Source organism: Sceloporus occidentalis, unplaced genomic scaffold (assembly GCF_023333645.1).
Source record: "Sceloporus occidentalis isolate IW3139 unplaced genomic scaffold, rSceOcc1.0.p SCAF_125, whole genome shotgun sequence".
Lineage (NCBI taxonomy): Eukaryota > Metazoa > Chordata > Lepidosauria > Squamata > Phrynosomatidae > Sceloporus > Sceloporus occidentalis.
The window spans coordinates 844149-868876 of NW_028317105.1; the positions used below are offsets into that span (position 1 = coordinate 844149).

Below are 24728 nucleotides of genomic sequence, written 5' to 3' on the forward strand. Positions count from 1 at the left end.
TAAAATTAGTAACGGTCTATTCATTCTTCCGAACGGTGAAAAAAAAAATAACAAGCACTATTACAATATACAGTCTAAACTCTCTGTAAATAACATAGGCACCAAAATTTGATTATTATATTTTTCGTTTCTGCACCGCTATATTGTCCCGCTTCTGAGGAAACGGTTGTTTGGTTAAATAAAAACTATAATAGAAACCCCATGAGATTCTGAACAATCTTACATTCTATTGTAATGTTTATGTTTCAAGGTTGGTTTTAAGTGCTGTGTCGGATTACTTTGCTGCGATGTTTACGAATGACGTGCGTGAAGCGAAGGAAGAGGAGATAAAAATGGAAGGTGTAGACCCAGATGCCCTCAAAGCCCTTGTACATTATGCTTACACAGGTACTGCATGATCTCTTTCGGAATGTTATCTATGCACATGAGCATTTATAACTCTATATGGCTAATAGTAGGGTGCCAGGTTATCCACAACCTGTTTTTGTTAATGTTTTTACATAAGACAGTAGGAATTACACTTTATTCTTCTTAATCAGGAGAACCCAGAATCAGGCCTTGAGGACCTGGTTATCCCTGTTTGAGCTCAGGTGCGTTAGTTGGTTTCTTTCATTTTTTTTTTTTTTGAGCCACCTGTGCGCCAGACAGGGATATCCAGAAATTTGGGTCTGGTTGTGTTTAGTCTGTTATTATTATTATTATAATACTGTAAATCAAATATGCCCTGAGTTAGACCTAGGCAAGTGCCAAATATAAACATGGCGTTGTCCCTATGTGTCCAGATATCATGCTCTATACCAGAGATAATGCAGGTATATTCCAATGGAAGTACATCATTTGTATTGTTTCTCTTTCACTGCTTTGTGAAACAGTCCAAAGGAATACTGTATCTCTAATCTGTCCAAGCAACCTTTCTGCCAAGCAGCGCTCCTCGTCTATCGTCCTTAATGCACCCCTGATGGCATCCCAACAAATAGAAAGCCAAATTATATTTTTTTTTAAACTAAAAATGAACACTCTTCCTTTTCAGACATATTGAGGGAATCCAACATTTTCTATAAAGTTAGGCGTTTTTTTTAAAAGAACGCTATATTTATGTTTGTTCCGCTTTGTTATACTTTGTAGAGTTTGTTAAGAAAACTTTTACCGCCTTTACTAAATTCTGTACGTCTTGTCATCTGTAATACCTGCAGTATGTCAGGATTACAGAGCATTTTAAGTATTGTTTGACTCAAGTCCAGCTTATCCAATTGTCAACATCAATGATTCAAGTCAGAGCTCTCTAGAACAAAGCCTTTGTAGAGTCCTATCAGCAGAAAAAAAAAGAAATACACCTGCCTATTAATCTTTGTAGGAAGATTAAACGCATGCCCTCTGGAAAGCAAGTTAAATCTAAAACAAAGAATGGGATGAATCAGGTTTTTTTTAAACCAAAAAAGCTGAATGCTTAGTTTTATGCTAATGGAATTTGCTAAAATGAAGAATGAAGCGAGATAGTACGGAACTCACTGTTTCAACATAAACGCTCTCATGCAGATTAACAAAATCCAATATTTCTTAAACCCAAGGCTTTACAGGGTAGACATTAAAAAGCTTCACATCGCACTCAATCAATAATCATGAATTAATTAGTGCAATTTTAATCCCTATGAAGCCCAGTTCACGCATGTTTTATCTTATTTGAAATGTTGTAACTATGCCAAAGTCTTTCTGTGATCTACAAAACTATTGAACTTGCTTGTCCAAGGTTAGTAACTCTACGACTCTACATTTAACTTCAGTTCTCCGTGCTGCCATCCAGACCGCTTCACTTAGATACATGACTAGATAGAGTACATAGATTAATTATTTACAAATCAAGCTGGGTCCAGGTCTATAGACAATTTCTTGGAACCGGAAGTATCCTTCCATTGACTTAGTTACCAGTATACCAGCACCGACAAACCTTGTTACAATGTTACAGTTAGATTATATCAATAAAAAACAGGTCCCTGGCCCATATAGTTTATAACTAAATAAAACTTTTTTTGTGGTTTCTAATGTAAGAATATTGTTAAAAAAAATGAAAAAATTTGAATTTATCAAGTACAGCTGATTTAGTTTATCATGATGGGAATCGTAATCTGGTGGATTCGCAGTTTGATCATCAGTAGCGAAGACACTGAACCTAGAATTGCACAAAACATGAATAATGATGAAGATGCTATAAACTACAGCACTGTGTTTATCTGAGAAAATCTACGAATGCGACCATTGTTACCACTCAGAAGACATCCCAGTTTGTCGAACATTTTGGCAGAGAACCAGAGTATTTATGAATAGACAATAATCTTCCACGGGAAGCTTGCTACTATTATGTAAGAACAGCAGCTGTCTTGGTACTAGTCCTAGCTTATGTGAAGCTGGCATGTTTATCCACCAGGGTAAATGGGCTCCTGTGTTAGGGAAATTGGCCAACAAAAAATAACCCATTGAGGATATCGAAGGATTCTATAAAAGCAGGTATTGCAAATGGTTTCAGATACCGAACACTTCCGGACTTTGATACAAAAAAATTATGGGAAACAACTATATGTCATTAAGAAGAAACGTTTGAGATTACAAAATCTCGCTTGATTCTCTACATCTTGTTTTTATTTGTTAGCCCAAAAAAGGGCATCGTCTTCAACTCAAATCTGAAAGGTCGGCTTTTGCAGATGGTGTAAAGGTCAAGTGCCTTTTTGGAAAAAAAAAAGTTATTTATCAAATTTATAAAATCATAAAACTCCTTCAAACAAACAAGAACTAAAACATAGCAAATCAACCGATGATGGGCCATTACTGTAACAGCATAACCTTTCCGAAATGTCAAATGTAAAACACCTAGTTTAATACTATTTATTACTTTCTAAAAAGCCGGTAATTTCACAAAAACTTTTTTTTTAAAGGCATTTTATAGCCTCCAGATGCGTAACTTTTGATCCTTATTGGCAGTAAAGGGTCAGCTCTTCGTAATTCACAAAGGATTTATGGGTATCTGAGAAAACTGTCAATCAAAATTAAATAATAATAAAAAAGATTTAACAAAATTAATTTAAATGAAACTACACCACCCTTACATCAAGGGTTATGAATCCACATTTGTTTTCTGAAAATAATGCAAAAAAATATTTTTTGTTTCATTTTCTGGAACCCCCGCAGAGATGAATAAAACACCTTTTAACGGTTTCACACCTTTTTGTGTGTTTTAGAACATTTTTTTTTCTTTTGTGAACAAATTGGCGCTTTACGCTATAATGAAAGCAACCTGAAATTTCTGAGGGAGGTAAAGTGCTGCTTTTGTATGAATTTTATCAATTTTCGAGTTAAAACAGAAAAGAATGAAGTGGGAAGAAACACATACATTCCAAAGACCTCATGTGTTTTGATTAATTCTTGAATTTTATTGTCGCGTAGTAAAACAAAGTTGTTTCAGACATAGGCTTTATTATGATTAAATAAAGGCTTAAAAAAAATAATAAGATGATTGACTTTAGCATTTGGTCACATTAAGAAATATTTTAATAATTTAATTTATCTAAAGTCAGTTAACGTGTATTAATACAAGGGGTTTCTACAGTTTGTCCCTTTTCGGATAAAAATGAAATTGCGACCAATGTGACATTTTATTGTTGGCCTCTTTATATGTTCAGTTTCTGACATCACAAAAGAGGCATTTGCTCGAAGGTCTTCTAGTTTAAAGGGGGCAGGGAGTGGTTGTAGGATGTCGGACTGTTGTGATGTAATAGTGATGTAATACATAAAAGTGGGCTTTGGAACAATGACAACTCCAGTATCTCACTTAATGTTTTAATGCATTTTTAAGTGACATTGGGTCCAAAAATAGAATGTCAGAGAAATGTATTTTGTAACTCTTTACATGATGCAGCACTTATCTGCTGTTATTGTTTGAGGCATCCTAGGTGGAATAACACCTTTAACGGAAAATGTAATTAATATTTCATAGATGCCAACCATGTAATTTACGGCGGGTTCTGGTTTGTTTTTTTAGGTCAGTAGCGTATTCCCTGACACCACATTTAAAAGGTGGTCTTATCACAGTAGCAACCATAAAATATGGATAGGACTTGTTTTAATTTGGTTTCTGTTTATAAGATTTTACTTGGCGTACATGTAACGTCGGTCTGAGAATTCAGGACTCCAGAAACTACATATTAAATAACCAGATGTGGTAACAAAGCGGTCATTTCACATTTAAAAAAAAAAAAATTCTATAAAAAATGCCATCAAAAAAAGAAATACACAGAAGGATATTGTTTTTCAAGATTTTATCTAAAAAGCTTGTGTACACCATTGTTACCCATTCTAAAAGATGGAGGATACATTATATATATTCACTAACACATTATTATCATCCCTCTCCTTCTTTTGAAAATATAGGTATTTTAGAACTAAAAGAGGACACGATTGAGAGTTTGCTGGCTGCAGCCTGCCTCCTTCAGCTTCCCCAGGTTATTGAAGTCTGCTGCAATTTCCTCATGAAGCAGCTTCATCCATCAAACTGTTTAGGGATTCGGTCGTTTGGAGATGCCCAAGGCTGCATGGAGCTCCTGAGGGTTGCCCACAGCTATACAATGGTAAGATGTCTTGGAACTGGAGTGACCTGGCATGGAACATGTCAAAGAATCTTTGTAGAATATCTTGAGTGAAGTATGTATAGTATGGCTGGATGATTTGGTGTAGGGTCAAACTCAATGGTTGACTTAGCCCAGGTCATCAGGAGTAGAGAAGTGCGACTCAATGCAGGCCTGGCTAAAACATAGTTGGCCCATCAAATACTAATTTTCCTTTCCATTCCCTTACAAAAAAATTACTGCAGTTTTTTCTGAAGTAATACTGCGGTTTTTTGGACATGAAAAAACTGCAATACTGCACTTTTACTGCAGTATTATTTCACATTTACTGCAGTATTATTTCACATTTACTGCAGTATTATTTCACATTTACTGCAGTATTATTTCACATTTACTGCAGTATTACTACACATTTACTGCAGTTTTACTGCATTTGTACTTCACTGTACTGCAGTTATTTTTGTACGGAAGTATAAAAGCAATAAAGCTGCGGTACATTGAAGTACAACTGTAGGTTTGCAATATAAAAAAAAAGTGCAGTAAATGTGCAGTAATACTGCAGTACAGTGAAGTACAAATGCAGTAAAACTGCAGTAAAAGTGCAGTATTGCAGTTTTTTCATGTCCAAAAAACTGCAGTATCACTTCAGAAAAAACTGCAGGGTTACCATCAGACTTTAAGTAAGTTTGGAATATATTTGTCCGCGACAATTCTATGTCAATTTTTTTCCACTAAAAAGGCAGTGAAGGTGAAAATGTTTTATACTTTCACTCAGAGTTGCTCGGTACCCTCAAATAAAACAGTTTTTACCCCAAATGTCGTTTACAAGGAGATTTTTGGAAAGAATTATCATCCCGTCCACTATGTCAGCCCTACCGCGGGCTTTATTATCTAGGATATACAATCAAGATTTCAGCTACTGGGTTCGCCGTGACTCTTTGTAACACACTGTGAGTGTAACACTTTCTCTTTGCATCGTGACATGTATAATGAATCTCTGCGCTCTCGAGATAGGAGATAGAAAGAGCAAAACACGGTGACCATTACAATTGGACCTCATCTATTTTCCAACACAGGGAATGTTTGTCTTTCAAGACACATCCTGCTCTCTGTGTTGAACTGCGGTACATAATAGAAGCCGGAAGCTCGGGGCTTTTGGATGGATGGAAATAGCAGTCTGTTTGTCCGAGCGAAGCTCATCTGCTGGCCAGAGATAGCACACAGGATGCTCTTAATGAATCCTCACAAGATGTTCGACAACGTTTGTTTTTTTTTAAATTTTTTTTATTTTAGAGTTACTGACAAAGGGTTAAGAAAAATAAAGAAAATGTTATATGTATAGGTTTTAATTACTATCGATTCCGGGATAAATGCATTTAAACAGCACATCGATACGGACCGTATCGGCGAGCTGACAATTTGGCGAAAGCACAACATGTCAACGAGTCTTTGTTGTCTTAAAATTATATCCAAATGGTAAATCCCAACTGCCTTAGATTAATATATATATTTTGTGAAATACACCAGTTCTTCGTCAATTCAAAATTTGAATGTAGAATATCATACACTGGCCAGATATACCAGAATATGAGAATGTGCGCTTTTCCATATTTATATTACTGTTTAATTGATAAGACAATTAAAATCATAGCGTTATATACACAAATCACAGCATTACAATCATAGCGTTATATACACAAATCACAGCATTACAATCATAGCGTTATATACACAAATCACAGCATTACAATCATAGCGTTATATACACAAATCACAGCATTACAATCATAGCGTTATATACACAAATTAATAGTTTATTGCTACTCTCCCTCTGTCATGTCTTTGAATAATCTGTAATAGATTAGCGCTTTGATACATGATAAAATCTCACATCATAATATCTGTTTTATTATCTGCTATCATGTCTTTTAATATTTTTCCCCACTATATAACCCCTCTCTCTGTTCTGTAAGCAGACAGCAGAAATTGGTTTCACGTCTCTGATTTACTTTTCTGATTTTACGGGACATATAAGAGTGGATCGGATGCCTATTATAACTGTCGATTTACCCCTTTGTTCACGCACCTGTACATTAACATTTACAGTAGAGGTCAAATATATATATAGATGAAAACAACAATTTTTTAAGAGACGCGCATCCTACGTAATTCCATTATTCAACGAAATTGACCAAGAATTATAAAAACACTTTAAAAAACGCTTTATTGTTTTAATTGGTATGTGTTTATTATGTCATTTACTTATGTATGGAAGACAACAGGACTCTCCAACTATTTTGGGTTTATTCACTAAAGGGAGGTTTGACAGGAGAGTCTGCAGGAGAGCTGTGATTCAGCTCTTTCACTTTACATCATGAAGGACCAACCCTAGTAAACTTCACCCTCAAGGAGAGCTTGGCTGACCCGGTATAGATAAATCAGCAACCTTTTTTCCAGTGTCATTATATATTGTATTATTCATTATACCAGCTCAGCCATTCTAGCTGGAGAAACTTACCATTGTTGGCCCGTCGTAATGAATAGAATGGTGGAGACGTCAAAACCACAACTCTACTGCAAACTTCCCTAACAGCTCTCCCTTTAGTGAATATGCCTGTATTTATTGTATTCTCACACATAATTTGTTATTCCCGTAATAGAAATGAAATTGTTTTTTTTTAATGCTGAATTTTTTGGATGAAACGTGATGCTTCAAGGAATCACTCGTTCTCCTATCTTAATAACTTTAAATACTACACAATACATACTTAAAAACAAAGCCAAGAATACGACTTGAGCTGCGAAGATCTCTATCTCCAATTTAAAACACCAGAGATTTCCAGTTCTGGTTTGTGAAACACTGTATCTGTCTTGTCAAATGCCACATGGATACAAAATGAAAAAGCTTAAAATATCATGACATTTGATGAATGCCATCAGGCCCACAGTGACTAGAGATACTAGCACCAAACAGAAATTACTTCAGTATTATTTACAGCGACTGATTATGGATAGAAAAAAAAAAGATGCATAAGACGGCAAAATTAAAATCTTAATAAATAAATATTCCTTAAATAAGTTAAATTGGAATGCACTCCTCTATTGAGTTGTCAAAAAAGAGCCTATATATACATTCTCATAGAGAAAAAAAATCCCCAAAAACGAGGCAAACTTTGGACACACAGGCCTGTTTCTGATTGTTAGTAAGAGTGTGTGGAGTTTGTCTTAGTAAATAATCTTGCCCAGCGGTGCAAAATAAGTGGTCCTCGTGTCTCTTTACAAATTACTGGTCGGAATGATACATAAATTACAGAACATGTATGAAAAGGCTAGTTAAATGGATCGTGGTTTGTGAAAAAGAAAGAGGAAAAGTAAATAATTTTAACAGATTTAGGAAGTAATACGAGAAAAAAAAAGATATAGTACAAAAGATCAAAATAGAATAAAGTACAACATTTTAAAGAGAAGTGCCAAAGCAAGGTGTTATGTTCTAGAACTAAAGTGTCAGAGTATTATCTATCTATCTATCTATCTATCTATCTATCTATCTATCATCTATCTATCTATCTATCTATCTATCTATCTATCTATCATCTATCTATCTATCTATCTATCTATCTATCTATCTATCTATCTATTTATCTATCTATCTATCTATCTATCTATCTATCTATCTATCTGTCTGTCTGTCTGTCTGTCTGTCTGTCTGTCTGTCTATCTATCTATCTATCTATATATCTATCCATCCATCTGTTTATCCATTTGTCTATCTATCTATCTATCTATCTATCTATCCATCCATCCATCCATCCATCTAAATTTAAACCATTTAAAGAGAAGTGCCAAAGCAAGGTGTTATGTTCTAGAACTAAAGTGTCAGAGTATTATCTATCTATCTATCTATCTATCTATCATCTATCTATCTATCTATCTATCTATCTATCTATCTATCTATCTATCATCTATCTATCTATCTATCTATCTATCTATCTGTCTATCTATCTATCTGTCTATCTATCTATCTGTCTATCTATCCATCCATCTGTTTATCCATTTGTCTGTCTGTCTTTCTATCTTTCCATCCACCTACAGGTCTGTTCCTCTGATTTACATTTTTATTTTCAGAAGCGTGTGTTGACAGTGAATAAATCAAATTTTTTTGTACAATTGTTAGATGTTGTATAGCTCGTAAGCATCATCTGTAATACAGGACATTAGGCATGGGACATGTAATTTATTTAAAAAAATGAACAAACTGGCGTCTTGCGTCTGGTTGTCTTGCAACATGCAAAAAAATAATAATTTTAAAAAGATGTGACAGAGCGAGATTGGAAGATAAACAGTAAAACCGTTATCATCTTTTCACCTTGTCTTTTATCCATGTATAGATTTCTGTTTTCTACTTTCAATGTTACCAGATAATATCTGTCTTACATGCAAAGTACTCATAATCTATTGACACCAGTCCTTTGCCCGGTAGGGTATAAATATAATTTAAAAAAATAATTTGAGAAAGTATGAATCCCACCCATAAACACTATTTTGTTTAGGGGTTAAAATAGAAGATAAACCCTTTGGGAAGGTATGGTGCCCAACCATGCTTGCTTCCCATCCGCCATCTTCTATACTAATAAATAAACCACCTACTCACAGTGTCTTTCTATATATCTTCTATAAATCAAACGAGTCTTCATTTTATTTTACTCAACGGGGAAAAAAGGTTAAATAAATAAACTATAGCTCATTTAGAAGTTATTGTGTTGAGTAATAAGCACTCCTTTATTGCCAGGAACATTTCATTGAGGTGATACGAAACCAAGAATTTCTTCTACTGCCTGCGCATGAAATTGCTAAACTGCTTTCTAGCGATGACATCAACGTTCCTGATGAAGAAACTATATTTCAAGCGTTAATGCAGTGGGTGAAATATGATGTACAATATCGTCAGAAGGATCTTGGGATGCTTCTCTCCTATATAAGACTTCCATTACTTCCACCGCAGGTATGTACTTGTGTTGATGTGCTGTCATTTCGAAACCACTCGAAGATGTTAAGTTATTCCGGGATATAAAATGTGAATGCGATGCTTGGCGGAAAACCGTTCCTTCGCCTATGGCGGAGTTATGTTTGATACATTTCCTTCATAATTTCTTGTTACCTTGGGAGAGGGCGATACAAATTTGCAATAAGTTCATCGCTTCATCCTGTGACATAATCATATACAAAGATAACCTTTACCGGCAAGGGTTTGAAAGATTGGCTTGGTTGTGTTCTGGTTTCGTGTCTCTTCTGTACCAACACTTTTTATGTATGAAGTGCAGTTGCGCAATACACCATAGGTATTATATAAGCTTATCTTACATAGAAAGAAAATGTTATACCGATAATATAAAGCTTCTGTAAATGACATGTTTCTCTTACGTAAAACAATACATCATAGTTGAATTCCCGTGGAACATAAAGTGGTATCCCTAGGTATTCCTAGCACTGGATATGTTCAAACTCTACATTTTACTGTAAAATGTATAAATATATATGTATAAGAAACCCGCCTTATGTGTCTAACATGGGAAGAGCCATCATGTTCTCTGGAGCTGCATGATTATTCCTCCCAACCAGGTTGTTTAGCTACTTTGCACAAAATAGTATTTTTAAAATAATTTCTATGTCTCTAAATGATTTACACCGATGGAGAAACAGCAAGTAAAAGCTAGATATAGTGTTAATCAATAAAGTTATGCTTAAAGCGGGTAAAAATTCCGCTTTATGTCTCTATGGGACCTTTGTACACATAAAAAAAGTATTATTTCTTCTTAAATGACACCAGGTGTCTCTCTGTGTTGTCGTTATGTCTACTGAATGCAGATAAAATATAAATAACTCAGTTCATTTTATCCCCTGCATCAAAAATAATTGTGATCCCAATGCTTTTGTTATTTTGTTAGCATGTTCAATAATCTAATTTGGTGTGGTTGAGTAAAGAGATTATGGTTCAGTTGCTTGCAGATCTGGAAAACAGTCCATTGTTTGCCAATGACTTGGAATGCCAGAAGTTTCTCATGGAAGCAATGAAATATCATCTTCTGCCTGAAAGACGGTCCATGATGCAGAGTCCAAGAACCAAACCTAGGAAGTCCACCGTTGGAGCACTTTATGCTGTGGGTGGAATGGATGCAACAAAAGGTATGATATGCATCCAATTTATTCAAATAACGGTACTGGAATAAGTCATCACGTAACCAAAACATCTGCAGGTAGAGATGCTCAGGATCATTCAATTTCATCCTGTCCTATGCCAAAAGATATGTATAAAGTATTAGGCAGTAGCCTTGGCTTAGGAATTACAAGTGGCATACCTTGTGTCCTCCTCCAAATGTCTTGTTTAGCACATTTTAAATTCACAATAGTGCTGTTTATGCAACCCATATTATTTTTCTGGCCATCCTGGATATAAAATAAAATAAAATAAATCAAACGGCTAAGCTCTCTTAGTACATAGTTTATAAAAGTATTCGGTCACTGAAAGTCTTCCCAGAAGTCTTCTTTTGGGCCACCACTGTCCCCTGAAGACTTCAGTGGTCCCCTTCTTTGGAGGCCAGAAGGTCTGACCATCCCTTAGGTTTCATCCAGGGTAGGAAGGAAAGGGCTGTATATCCCCATGTGGACATGAAGAGAGGAGATCAGATTTCCTCTGTGGCCCTGCTGCACCGGAGCACATCCATATCTTCAGTTGTTGGTTCCCTAGAGCAGAGGAAATTTGCCCTGCATTTGAGTTCTGGACTGTCCTTGCTGCAGGGTCAATGGAGATTTCCATCTGTAACAGCACAAGAAAGCGAAAACTTGAGACTTTCCCGAGTGGGGATGCAACATAAGGCAGGTTAAGATGCTGTCCGGTTTTTGGTTGGACTAGTCTCATACCTCTTTGTGCCCATTTTCTTTCAGCCAGGTTGATAGGAACCTATAGTAGTGTTTTTTTTTATATCATAAGCCGGGTTCCTAGACACCCCAGCAAGGGAAAAAAGACTTATTGCGAGTCTGTACTAAAAAAAAAAAAGAAAAGAAAAAAATACTAAAAAAATGTATATAATCTTCTTATAATTGGATGTAACTTAAATTAAGGCTATTTGAAATAAGATATTCAGATCTGTAGTTATTACTGGAAATGGTATCTTTACATTAATCATTTTATAATGGGAATATCGCTACCTTGTAGTAACATGCAGTATCATTAAACATCCAAGTCGAGGCCAACAGAATCACAAGGCGAGGATTTTAGTGGATTCCCTGGTGGGGATCTTCTTCATTTAAAATGACAAACTGACCAACGGACCAACGGACCAACATAATCAGTGAAACAGTCACCTACTATTCAGCTGAAGAAGTTAATAAACCCATTCTTAGTAGCATTGAATTATATATAAAAGAAAGCTTTCTGGACAAAAAACATTAAAAAAAAAGCCTTTAACATTTCAAACTGAATGCATGTTTTTTAAATGTCAATAATACTTGGAGTTGAATAGAAATGGCAAATAGATCCTTAATCTCAAACCTAAAGAACTCAGAATCCTGGAGCTATTAGGTTTAATCATTTTAGTTAAACATTCAAAGCCTCCCCACCAAAAAAAACAGAACTACAGATGAAGGAAAAAAAGATAATTCGTATTACATCTCAAGAAATGTCCTTTTTGCTTTGGCTTGTATCAATATTAATATAATACTTTGCATTCAAGAAACATTTCGATATGTATAAATAAATATAGCTCAGGTTTATATAGCTTTTTATTTTTAACAAAACTCTCTAAATAATAGCAACGGCTTAAAAAAATGACTCAATAACAACTGACACCAAATCTGTTGTTGCTGTTTGCTTTTATTTATTTTTATTGGTCTGTAAAATGTTCAAGGTCTACTGTGTTTCAAAATAATGGCGAGATAAAAATGTAATTTTGTATTCACTGTTTTGGAGGTGCTTCCGCAACAAGCTATTCTCCACTAGAGTGCTATTAATCTAAAAAAAAGGAAATTAAAGATTAAGTTTAAAAAAACAACAACTTTGTTGTCCAACAAAGGACACCTTTGTTGGGGGCCCAATTAGTGGTGGGTCCTGCCTAACTTACCTGTCTGACCACCTCACTAGCTAGGCTATGAAGTCATATTGCGATGGTCAACTTCAATATGTCGCGAGGCAGCCACTTGGGAGCTATGATTGGAAGAAACACAGATGTCAATCAATTTCACAACTTGGTTGGCTGGTCAGATAACATCATCTGATCCTCCTAAATGGCCCCTGAGCCTCATTACTAGCAAAAGCTGGACAGCACCCATAAATCAGGATTATCCCTTAAAATGGAACGGTTGGGAGATATGATTGTGTTAGACACTCAGATGAATGGTGGGCATACGGAGATTAAAAAGGAAAATAGGTTTCTATCAATTCACTGTCAATCACCAGGAAATCCACGCTGACCCAAGGAGCTCACACCAAGTCCATTGAGTGATCCTGGCTCTAGGTAAAAACTAAGATTTTAAGGAAAATGAAAGGTGATTGCATCTAAATCAATTGATCAATTTTTTTCACACCCAAAAGTGGCACATAGATTATGCCTAGGATTAAACTCTGTTAACGTGGTCAGCGACACATGCTGGCGTAGGTCGGCAGCAAAACCGGAGGACATATTGCTCTATTGGGCGATCTGGTCTCCCAGTGTGCTCGTTAGACGCTGTACACAAACGTCACACAGTGACGAACACAGTAAAGAACAACATATAACATAGCATATACACAGTAAAGAAAAACATATAACATAGCATATAACGGCAATGCTTTGAATTTTAATATTCGTACAACTCTCATGCAGTATACCTCACACAGAGCTGGTAATCTTAACACATTTTTTGACTTTTTTGTTTTTCAAACATTGCGTTGGTGGCAAGCACAGCCATATAATCTTTTTTTCCCATTAGCACAACAAATTTTAATGTTAGCCTAAACTGATTAGAAAAATGATGCAAAGTACGAGAAGAAATACGAATCAGTAGGAACTCAAATTGCTACACTATATAATTTATAGTTACAAAGAGACTAGTGACGAATTATGTTCCGTATGAAGCAAGCCTCACAATGCTGACATTTCTATCCTGGAAATCAGAAGTTGTAATCATTTATTTTCCTCCATCAAACCGTAAAAATCAAACATATAAGGATTCATCCTTAATTATAAATTATTCCTCTCTAACATTCAGCAGAATAACATAACTCTTACCAGCTCTGAAAGATCAAACTAAATAAAATGCACATATGCCGATGTTTATGACACTGTTAATGATTGAATGAGGTGCTTCAATGTTTGTTTGTTTGTTTGTTTTTTAGGTGCCACCACTATTGAGAAATACGACCTGCGGACCAACAGCTGGATACAGATCAGCACTATGAATGGGAGACGCTTGCAGTTTGGCGTAGCAGTAATTGACAATAAGCTTTATGTTGTCGGGGGCAGAGACGGCTTAAAAACGTCAAACACTGTAGAATGTTTCAATCCGGTGACTAAAGTATGGTCTATAATGCCTCCTATGTCCACACACAGACATGGTTTGGGTAATTATTTATTTATTAAGCTATATTTAACCTAAAAAAATGATCAAGTATTAATTTGCTCAATTTATGTATTTATAAGCTAATGTTGTATACAAACTTTAATGACTCTTCAAAAGTAACAACATTTTAAATTGTATTGCAAACAAAAGTAACATCCAAGTAAAGTAAAGTTCCCCTTATGTAAAATAAGCATGGCTACTTTATATACTGACAAGACTGAAACAGGGGAAACTTTAATTTATCCTAATGATCTCTTGAATGAGCCTCCTGTCCCCCTGGGTCCAAAAATCTATTAAATATGTACCTGAAATGATACTATTTAACTCTTGTAACCAGCCATAGAAAGAACGAGTCAGACATGGATTGTTACTCATACCCAGTAGCTTTGTAGAAATATTGATGACACAAATGATTTTTCAATGGGAGTTCAATGCAACTATTGTATATGCAAATGCCTTTTCAATAGAGTCCTGCTGAGGACCAGCTTGTTGTGGCTAGGCCATAGGACTTATGCACGTACATTGTACAAGAGTTATAGATCATCAAAGCCTTTAAATTAATTTAATCACAGAGGAAGCAGGGCATATGCAAATATAATGAACCCAGGGTCTACGGTTTAAATTAATAATGTTCGTTTGCTGGATAGGGTGATTAAATATGCAATGTTCTATAAGTCCACAGAGAAAGAATAGCTTTAATTTCCAGTTGTTTAATTAGTCTTGATTACATCAACTGTTAGTTTGATGTATGAATACAAATGTTTGAGCGCATGGGTTTCTCATACATCACTAAATTTTGTTTAATTGTAACATCATTTTAGGAGTAGCTGTTCTAGAGGGACCCATGTACGCTGTTGGTGGTCACGATGGATGGAGTTACCTTAATACTGTGGAACGGTGGGATCCGCAAGCGCGTCAGTGGAATTACGTGGCCAGCATGTCCACACCTAGAAGCACTGTGGGAGTGGCAGCGCTAAATAGCAAGTATGTCATCACTAAAGACATATATAGACAAATATATATATATATATATATATATATATATATCTAGAAAAAGAGAGAAAATGTGGGAAAATGTTTTTTATGGATGTAAGCAATTGTAAACAAAAAAAGCTTGACTGTATATCTGATATATGTGATTTATGGAAAAACAAGACAACAAGCGTCTTCTTAAACCGTGGATAATTTCACTATCCTTACGTTTTACCCTAAATGTACTGTTTAAGTTAGACAAAATATTAATTAAACTTTCGAGGTTGTTAAACAAGTGCACCTTAGCATATTTATAATTTTGATCTTTTCTTGGAAGGGTTGCCCGCGTTAAAAATGTCTAAGAAACTTTTTTCAGTTTCTATATATTTTGCATTCCCTAAAAAAATGTGAATCAGGGATTCAGGGATTTAGCAATAATAGGAATACTGTTTCTTAAGATGCATTTAGTTCTAAAAGTCTTCAATATAGCAATGAAGGTGGACCAGCATGTTAAGACACAGCCAGGGCTGGATTCTCCATTAGGCAGAATTAGGCATGTTTCATATTCACCGTAATATGAAAAAGCTCATTTTCATGAACATTATGGACGATTTCGGATACAACCCATTTTTGAGCTCTTTAAATTAAAATCCAGGACTTCTCACGATCGCTAAAAGAATGGTGAATAGTTTCTCCGAAAAACAACAGAACAATGGAATACATTCTGCAGAAGACGACTAAAATGAGTGATTTCCATGGAAAAAACCGCAGCAGTGTTTTTTAAGTTTTTACTAACCCCATAATTCTTTGAAGTTGTAACATGCAATAACCTCAGTCCACTGTCAAAATGTCGCCTGCCCTTCGGGAGATTTTAAAGCACAATATAAGTACTAGATGGCTTAGCAATCGCTTGCTCTGCAAATGTATGCCTCTAAAGGGTTAATCTGTTCAATTCAGCTATACCCAGAAAGTACCAGACTTGTAGGTGGTTAAGTGTATTATAGTCATTAGAGGCTGTTTAATAACATCACTAAAGAGTTCCAGTGCTAAGCACTTTTGTGATATGCCATCTCGGCAGTTTTGTAGTCTAGGTTGCTCAGTCCGGCAGCTACCCGGCAGCCTTCATTTGCCCTTTGCATGCGGAGGCAGCTGGGCTGTTACTGTTTGCTCTCTGCATTAATATTCCATAATCAAATACTACTTATACAGCAGAAGGAAATAATCCATTAAAAGGTCAACAACAAAGTTTTACTGTTTAATATTCTGGAAAGCACTCAGTTGCATACTCTAGCAAGTTAATTTGTTTTCCTTTTTTGGGGGGGGGGGGGGATTCGTTATTTACATTATTTTCCCTGTTTTGTCAAAATGTCTGATTTGAGAAAAATGTGATTTTATGAATGCTGTCTTCAAACACAGCAAAATATTTTTCAAGACTTTAAACCTGAAGGATACTTTAATATATTAATTATTTTAATTAAATTATATATTAATTAAATATTCATAATAATAAAAATAAGACAATTATCAATGTTACATTGACTATAATTCTAGCATCTTGAGTATATATAATATAAAGGTTAAATATAAATAATAAATAATAAATAATATAAATATAAAGTTTCCTAATCTTGGCTCAACTATGTGTGTCACGAAGCATGATCTTCTGATCTACCCAACCTCAACTTGTCGCGCTACCTCACTTCTTAACAAAAGTTGTTATAATAATATAAATAATATACAGAGATTTGTGGGTGTTTCAGCTTCAAGAAACCAACGTACTCTATTCATGCAACTTATTTGAAGAAGAACATTTTTATTATGTTATGTCTAGAGACAACTTCCACTCGGTCAAAGAGCCCTGGAAAGTCTCACCTCCGCAGTTGGCCATGGTTGCTTTAGAGGGCTATGTAGATGGTTTACCTGTTAGAATACGCTTATTGGTCCTGGGCATTTCAAGATAAACTAGAATGCGTGCTTTGTGTTTCTTTTCTAGGCTATATGCTGTTGGAGGAAGAGACGGCAGCTCCTGCTTAAAGTCCATGGAGTGTTTCGACCCTCACACCAACAAGTGGAGCATGTGTGCGCCCATGTCCAAAAGAAGAGGGGGCGTTGGAGTTGCGACCTACAATGGCTTTTTATACGCGGTCGGAGGTCATGATGCCCCCGCGTCAAATCATTGCTCTAGACTGTCAGACTGTGTGGAAAGGTAAGCATTTCAAAGAATGAATGTATGTGTAATGACATAACTTGAGTATAGCGCTTCTAACAACAGGTTTATGGATTGGCCTCCATAGGGCAGATTATTAATTCTAGGCCACAATGCTGCCATAAAATGACTTAACCATTTACTTGCAAATCTCGACTAGGCAGGCCTTTGAGAACGAAAAATTTTTAATGCGCATTTTTTCCCCGTTGATATTTTTGGTCATATGTTTTATGTGGAACAGGAGAGCGGTTTTACAACATATTTAACAGACAGGTAGCGCGTTTAGTGCTCAGTGCTGGATTTATTGGTTCAAAGTCAGTGGAGTGACTCCTGATTGTTCGAAAGACAAGACCAGGAGTCGATAAAAAGCGATGTTACTATAAGTGTAATGGCAATAAATTAAAAGCCGTAAATCAGGGGAACATTAACCTACTCTTCTCTGACTATTATGGAATGTCTTGATCAATATTCAACGATTGGAGGTCAAACAATCATATTACCGCCTAGAAATAATGATTCTGTTGTACTAATTGTGCCATGAGTTAATTTGTTTTATTAGACATCTGAGCGATCGTGTGCCTTCCGTGTCTCCAAGTCTGCTTTATGTGAGAATTTAAAAACTTTTTTTTTTAATGTACGCAAACGGAATTTAGAAAGATATGTCAGAGAAAGTTCAATTTGATGCGCTTCTCGCACCCCTGCTGTGTTTAACTAAGATGAGCTCTCATAAGAACCATTCGCCTCATCTAGGCCTGGTTCCGGAGCCATATGCCTACCCCGTCCATGTTTAAATTCCCTTACTGTATGAACCTCCACCACCTGCTAGAAGGCAGCGCCCTCTATCTACCACCCTTCCATTAATTCATATATGCTTAGTGTTGAGTGCTTTGCGTGGTACTATTTCACTGGATCCAATCTTTAGTCCTGCAACATACAGTCCCGTGGATTTGTGCCTCTAGCGCATGGTTTGTCTCTCATGAGGTTGTGACTGGGTTATTAGATGGATCGTCTCTCATGTCGCAACTTCATGCAGCGGCCGCCATATTTGATTAGTTCTAGGGGTCCTGTCCCCTACTTCATCATCAGGATAACGCCCCAGGAAAGCTTTTTAGCTGAAACATCATTGTGTTGATCTTTGGTTTTGAGATTCTTAGTAAATGTCTTTTGTATTTATATGACTCTGTCTAGTCTGTTGGGACTTGTATCTTATTGTTAATTTATTGGATGATATTGACTTTAATATATATTTGCCTTTTAATATATTAAAATATTTCTGCATATTTTATTTATGTTATTGCCGCTTGTTTGTTTGAATTTATACCTAAAGCAGCCCCAGGGAGTCCTGAAGGGCTTCACAATCTGCTTAGAAAATATTCTATTTATGAACTTGTGCCATTTTATGTGTAATTTGGGTTAGGATTTTTTGCTAAATTGATTTTTTCTACACTTTGTTTTGTAAATGATTATATTACGTCTTGAACAACAGATATAATATTGTATTGGCTAAAATAAAGCATCTGGTAACTGTAATTGCCAGAGAACTAAATAAACTATACATTGTTGTTATTTTGTTTTTTATTCACCTTTTTTCCACCAGTCCACAATAACGCTGATGAGTGTAACCGGGTCTATGTTGGGTTAACCTTACGTTAAGGTAGTAGACAAGTTGTAGATGTGATATATTAGATATATTCTTTATTATACTATTGACAGTATATGCATTTTATTACTTTTAAGGTATGACCCTAAAACCGATAACTGGACAACAGTTGCTCCATTGAGTGTCCCCAGGGATGCAGTTGGCGTCTGCGCCCTAGGAGACAAGCTGTATGCTGTGGGTGGATATGATGGACAGACCTATCTTGACACTGTAGAATCTTACGACGCACAGAACAATGAATGGACACAGGTACTTTACTTTTCATTTAATTATACTTATCTGTGCCGAGCGCTCAAAAATTATATAGGTTGGCAAAATGCAGTTCATTTAGATTGAGTAATTATATATGGTAAAAGTGAGTATCTACCGCCCTCTAGTGTATCATTTTAGTATTACATCTCAAAAGAATTGCAAGCGTGAAATTGCCTGGAATTAAATATTTGACACGCTTTCCCTGTTCACTAAGTAGATAGTATTCGCTGGGTTAGACTGATTAGTGTACTCTTTAGCCCTCTGACCCTGATTTGGTATATAAATATAACGGCCAGTCCGTGAACACATGTATTATTCATTAGAAGTTGATATAATAAATAAATTCTAATTTGGAATGTTCTTTTCTCTTTTAGGATGTCTCTTTGAACATTGGTAGGGCAGGAGCCTCTATTGTTGTAATTAAGCTGCCATGACGCATCTTCTTAATAGGCTTTTTGAAAGACAACCCAAAGGAAGGACATTACTTACTACTGAGTATCAAAGACGGGCTATCTTGGTACCATCAACATTCTTCTACTTCTCGGGTGTTTGAAAACCTCAGCTTGCTCACCATACTGTGGTGGGTGATAAAAAAACAAACAAACAAAAAAAACTTGACAAACCTTCAACAATCTCGACAACCTTTTGAGAAAGTGTAAATTCATTCAACATCTTTTTTTATTGGTGTAAATCTGCAATTTGTTGAATTATTGGAGATATTGATACATTTTCCCATTTAGAGAAAACCAAATCTTTGTCTTAATATATATATTTTATGTACCATCTTTAAAGATGACCTTTGCCTAGTTGCATATTTTTTAATATCTCTCATTATGTAAATTGAAAATTAAAAGAACATATTTTATATATATATATATTAAAAAAAACAACCAGTAGGAGAATGGAATTAAATGTATTCATTTTGGCTACTACCTGACCTACATTTGGACCTTGTTTTGCCGTAATAAGGGAATGTATGTTGTTTATAACACAACACAAAAGAAAACCAAAATTAAAAAAAGGGCAGCATCTATACCACAAAAACCTGGAATATACAGAACTCTATACTAATACTATGAAACATGATTTTATGTCAATTGTGTTTGGAATTCCATATATGTTTAAGGGGCAGTAACCTTTAAGTGTTTTAATAGACTTTATTCACTCCACATCTGGTAAAAGCAAAGTTACAAACTAACATGTATTGCTTGTATTTGTAAATGTAAAAAAAAAAAAAGAATTTTAGAAAAACTAAGGTTTTTTTATATTTGTCATTATGTTTGTTGTTGTATGTTCTTGGTTTAAAAGGCATTTTTAAAAGCACCGTTCACATTTTAAGACTGTGTGCCAGTAAGCATTGCAGAATGTCGTATAATGGGTTTTATCCGTAGTTTTAACCAGGTCAATATACACAACAACATTTTAGTACCTTTTTAATTAAAAAATAAAGACCCAACAGGAGCACAACTCAAGCAGATGGACAATCCCAAAGGTTATGGTTTTTAAAGATAATAGTGCAGTCATAGGACTAGTAGGGTTGAACCAACACTAACCAAGGTCCAAACCAGTCCTACGATCTCTTTATATGAAATAGATTGTGTTGTGTTTTGCAGAAGGTTAGGTAACATCTTAAAGGCCTACATTTTTCATTAAAAAGCTGTTTTTTAATTCCAATTTATATTTTTAAAAAGAGAAACTTTTTTTTTGCCTGGGTCTGCAGAAACAATGAAATTCTGTTTGCCGACACAGTTATTTCCCATTTCCTTTAGGATTTAGACATGCGAAAACAACATTTGTTTAATGTCGTATCGGAACACTTCATGGTAGTTGGTAATTTTCATGTTTCTGTTGGCAAACTGTAGTTACGAGATTTTCCAGACACTTAGATGGCTGAAGGGGACAATAACTAGCGGTAAAGATGGTTAAGCAGCCTTGGAATTGAATTTTTAAAATTTAAAGCACATTTAAAAGCTATAGAAGAGATATTAGCATATTTATAGTTGTATAAACCACGGAAGCATGACAATCAAATGAAATGCCAGTGGAAATGCACACTCTTTATTCTCTGTATGCCTATAGCTACTGTGGCACTGTATTTTGGTAACACATTTTGTTCAAGTCTCCCTTGGCATCGAAACATGTGGTTCTGCGCCGTTGGAAGAGACACAAATCAAAGGTCAACGACAACAGAATGTTACAGTCATACATCCCCCTTAATTTTAACCCCTTAATGACAAAGCCCATACATGTAAAGGCTCAAAATGCATTGTTTTCATTGGGTTTAGGGACCGCCCATTGTCCTTAAGTGGTTAAAAGTATACTATTGTTTCATTTTGAATTGTTTATTGCATGTCATCAGGTTTTATTTTCCGTATGCTTCTTGTTTCATTAACAAGGTGTCAATAATTGGCTGCATTGTAGCCAATGTGGCTGAAGAAACAAGATGTAAGTAGGCCCATTTCAGACTAAAAGGAATTAAGTTATCTAGAAATAAATAAGGAGACAAAATATTTTTATTTAATGGTAATTAACTTATTTCCTCAAAAAAAAACAACCCCATCCCAACCACTATCCTGGGTGTGGGTATCACAGGCTTCTGATGTTGACTTTAATCTCTGGATATAGGTAAGAGATATTATGATTAACCTTTTCTGCAGTAAAATTCAGTAGGCTTTACACATTTTCCAGCGATCGTCCTTTATACTGTTCTTGCCGATGGGATAATTACATTTTTTTTGTTTAAATCTTCTCCTTGTGAATGTTGCATTTCTGTCGGAGGTCTGGTACTTTACATTTGCTTCTAGGGTGTTGCGGTGCTTAGATATACACATTTGCTGCCCGTTTCTACCCGCTTCCACCCTAATCCTTGCCACATGCCTATACAAATGTGCATTAGAGAATTATACCAATGAAAAGCCTGGCTAATTCAGCCACAACATATTCTGTGCCCCAGTTATATAGAAAGGTTGGGTACAAACACCAGCAACTAACTTACTTCCGATGTTTGTGTTAAAACATAAATGTTGTATCATTTTATCAAATGTGTATTTACTTCTTTATACTTCCTTATACTTTATGCACAGTCCTGCACAAAATGGTTCACCCGTAACACGAAACAATCAGATGTTCTGAAATCGTTTAGATACATTTTGTAGAATATAATATTTCCCAGGATGCATCTGGTCTCTTCTTTCTGATTGTCTATTTCTTTTATATCTTTTTAAAACATTGTTATATATTTATAAGTGGAGCAAAAATCAGGGGCAGATTAGAGGAGTGAATCAAATACCCTTGGTGCAGTGAGTTCAGGTATGGTGAGAAGTACCTCTAGGTACAAATTAGCGCAGAACCATTAACAATTCTTTTTTAAATTACTTTTTTTATTTTATTATATAAGTAGTCTGGTAATAAGTAGAGCTTCACTGAGTTTCGCCCAAGAGGAGCCAACCCATGGCTCGAGTAACCCTACTAATAAGTAGGGTTTCATTGAGTTTAGCCCAAAAGGAGGTCTAACAACCCATGGCTCGAGTAAGCCCAGGCTTGATACAGGTTTAAGCCCAAAGCCTGGATCATTCTAGGTCTTGATCAAAGCACTTCCTTTCCTTTGTTTATTAGACGTAGAGACTTGCGAGAAACTAGGATTATTTGGGCACACGTTGGAAAAACATGTTCCATAGAGATAAAATACCACCATATTAGGGTATGTATAAAACAATACTGTAAAACCTAGATAAATATGCATTTTTATACTCCAGGCATTACATTATACATATAGGAGAGAAACAAACAAAAAATACAATATCCACCAGACGTCTGACACGATTATCTGTACATAAATACATTCTGAAGCAACACTGCCAACAGCAGCTTTGATATAGGAAGCGCTTAATGTTTACCTATTTTTACAGTATTTTTATGTTGTTTTTTTTCTGCTGGAATGGGATAAACTTGTACATTCTCTGATTATTGTTACTGAACTTCATAGATTTCTTATTTTCTGTTTTGTGAACTTCAGACCAGTCTTTGTTTTTTGTTTTTTTCTCTCGTCTTTTCACATAAATAAAGTATATCACATTGATATACGGTAGTTAATGACCTCAATCTACGAGTGCCATGTCGGATCACCTGTATATATATATATATATATATCATCATTGTCGTTAAACTTGAGTACTGTGATTACATGAATGGCCATTCCAAGCATGTGTTTTGTGTTTACATTCTACAAGCAACTTGAAAGTCTTGAGGAATAATAAAAAAAAAAAAAAAAACAACCTCAAAGTTGTATTATTCAATAGAAAAATGTAACTTGCATGACGTTTACATGATGTTCATTGATCATGCTATGGAATATGTTTTATTTCACACACTGGACTTATTCTGTGAAAGTATAGAGATCTTTAGACATGTAGTGAATGAGAAATGGAGTTAGGACTTTGTTAGCTTTGTTTTGTCAAGAGCTTGGATAACATTGTTAGATATAAGTAACATAGTCACCGATCTACTGTAGCAAGAAAAAAGTTAACATTATAGAGATTTTCGGCAAGGTATAGGTTAAATGAGGTGAGGTATGGGTAAAGGAATGGTTTGGGGTCATATTTCCCAGTACCCATGTTCGGTATGCCACGTTCTGGGAAATTTGGAACCGCATTACAGTTCTAAATGTTTGATACGTCATTAAATAACGCATTTTATTTAGTGTGTGATTACAGTTACTTCTGTCAATGACTATTAATTACTCTGTAAATCATTTCTAGTTATAATTTTCAAAGAACTATAGGAACGTTTGTATTTTCAACCACTGTGTCGTAACAAATCTGTATTTTCTTTTTATGCCCTGCAAGTTGTATGTTGTTTTGTTTTACTGGTATCTTGTATTAACACCGATTTTTCCAAAATCAAACTGCAGAATTTAAATGACGCCCGTTTGTTGTAAAATCGATACAATTCATGGCTGTGTGTATGTATCACAGCGCACACGTGTATGCATTTTGCAATTTGTGAATGAGATTTGGGCATGGTTTTAGAAATAAAAGAATTTTGTAATGAAATTGGAGAGTGGTTTTTGTAATACGGTTTACAAATTGAAATTTAGTACAAATCCAGATACTGTTTGGTATTATATCTCATGCCGCGATCGTCCAAAAAGCTGTAGAGCAGAGTAAAGTAAAATTTATATAGGGATTCCATTTCAAAGTGATCAAAACCATAACTACTATTTTTTTTAAAAGACTTAGTAATATGTTTACCTTTCGACCTTTGGAAGAATAAATGTTAGTGGTTTTATTGGTGGGTCTCTCCAACCAAAGAGAATGGAAATATGGAAACCGGAAAGGAAAATGAACATACTGGCAAACCATACAGCAAAAAAAATATATTAGGTGTTTGTTTTCTTTACGAAACAATGGGAGTTATTTAGTACAAATCGTTC

At 35.3% G+C, this 24728-nt stretch overlaps 1 protein-coding gene across 2 annotated transcripts in view; it reads left to right on the plus strand.

Annotated features, from left to right (window-relative positions):
• LOC149281987 (kelch-like protein 4) overlaps positions 1-19731 on the plus strand; it is a 52976-nt gene extending 33245 nt beyond the window's left edge. For both annotated transcript variants that reach the window (XM_089498755.1, XM_089498756.1), the window contains 9 exons: positions 251-387; positions 4420-4616; positions 9403-9615; positions 10610-10796; positions 13984-14208; positions 15029-15191; positions 17173-17385; positions 19123-19294; positions 19672-19731. In XM_089498755.1, the coding sequence (XP_089354881.1) occupies positions 251-387; positions 4420-4616; positions 9403-9615; positions 10610-10796; positions 13984-14208; positions 15029-15191; positions 17173-17385; positions 19123-19294; positions 19672-19731 (1567 nt within the window). The remainder of the gene's footprint in view (positions 1-250; positions 388-4419; positions 4617-9402; positions 9616-10609; positions 10797-13983; positions 14209-15028; positions 15192-17172; positions 17386-19122; positions 19295-19671) is intronic.
• The last annotated feature ends 4997 nt before the right edge of the window (positions 19732-24728 follow it).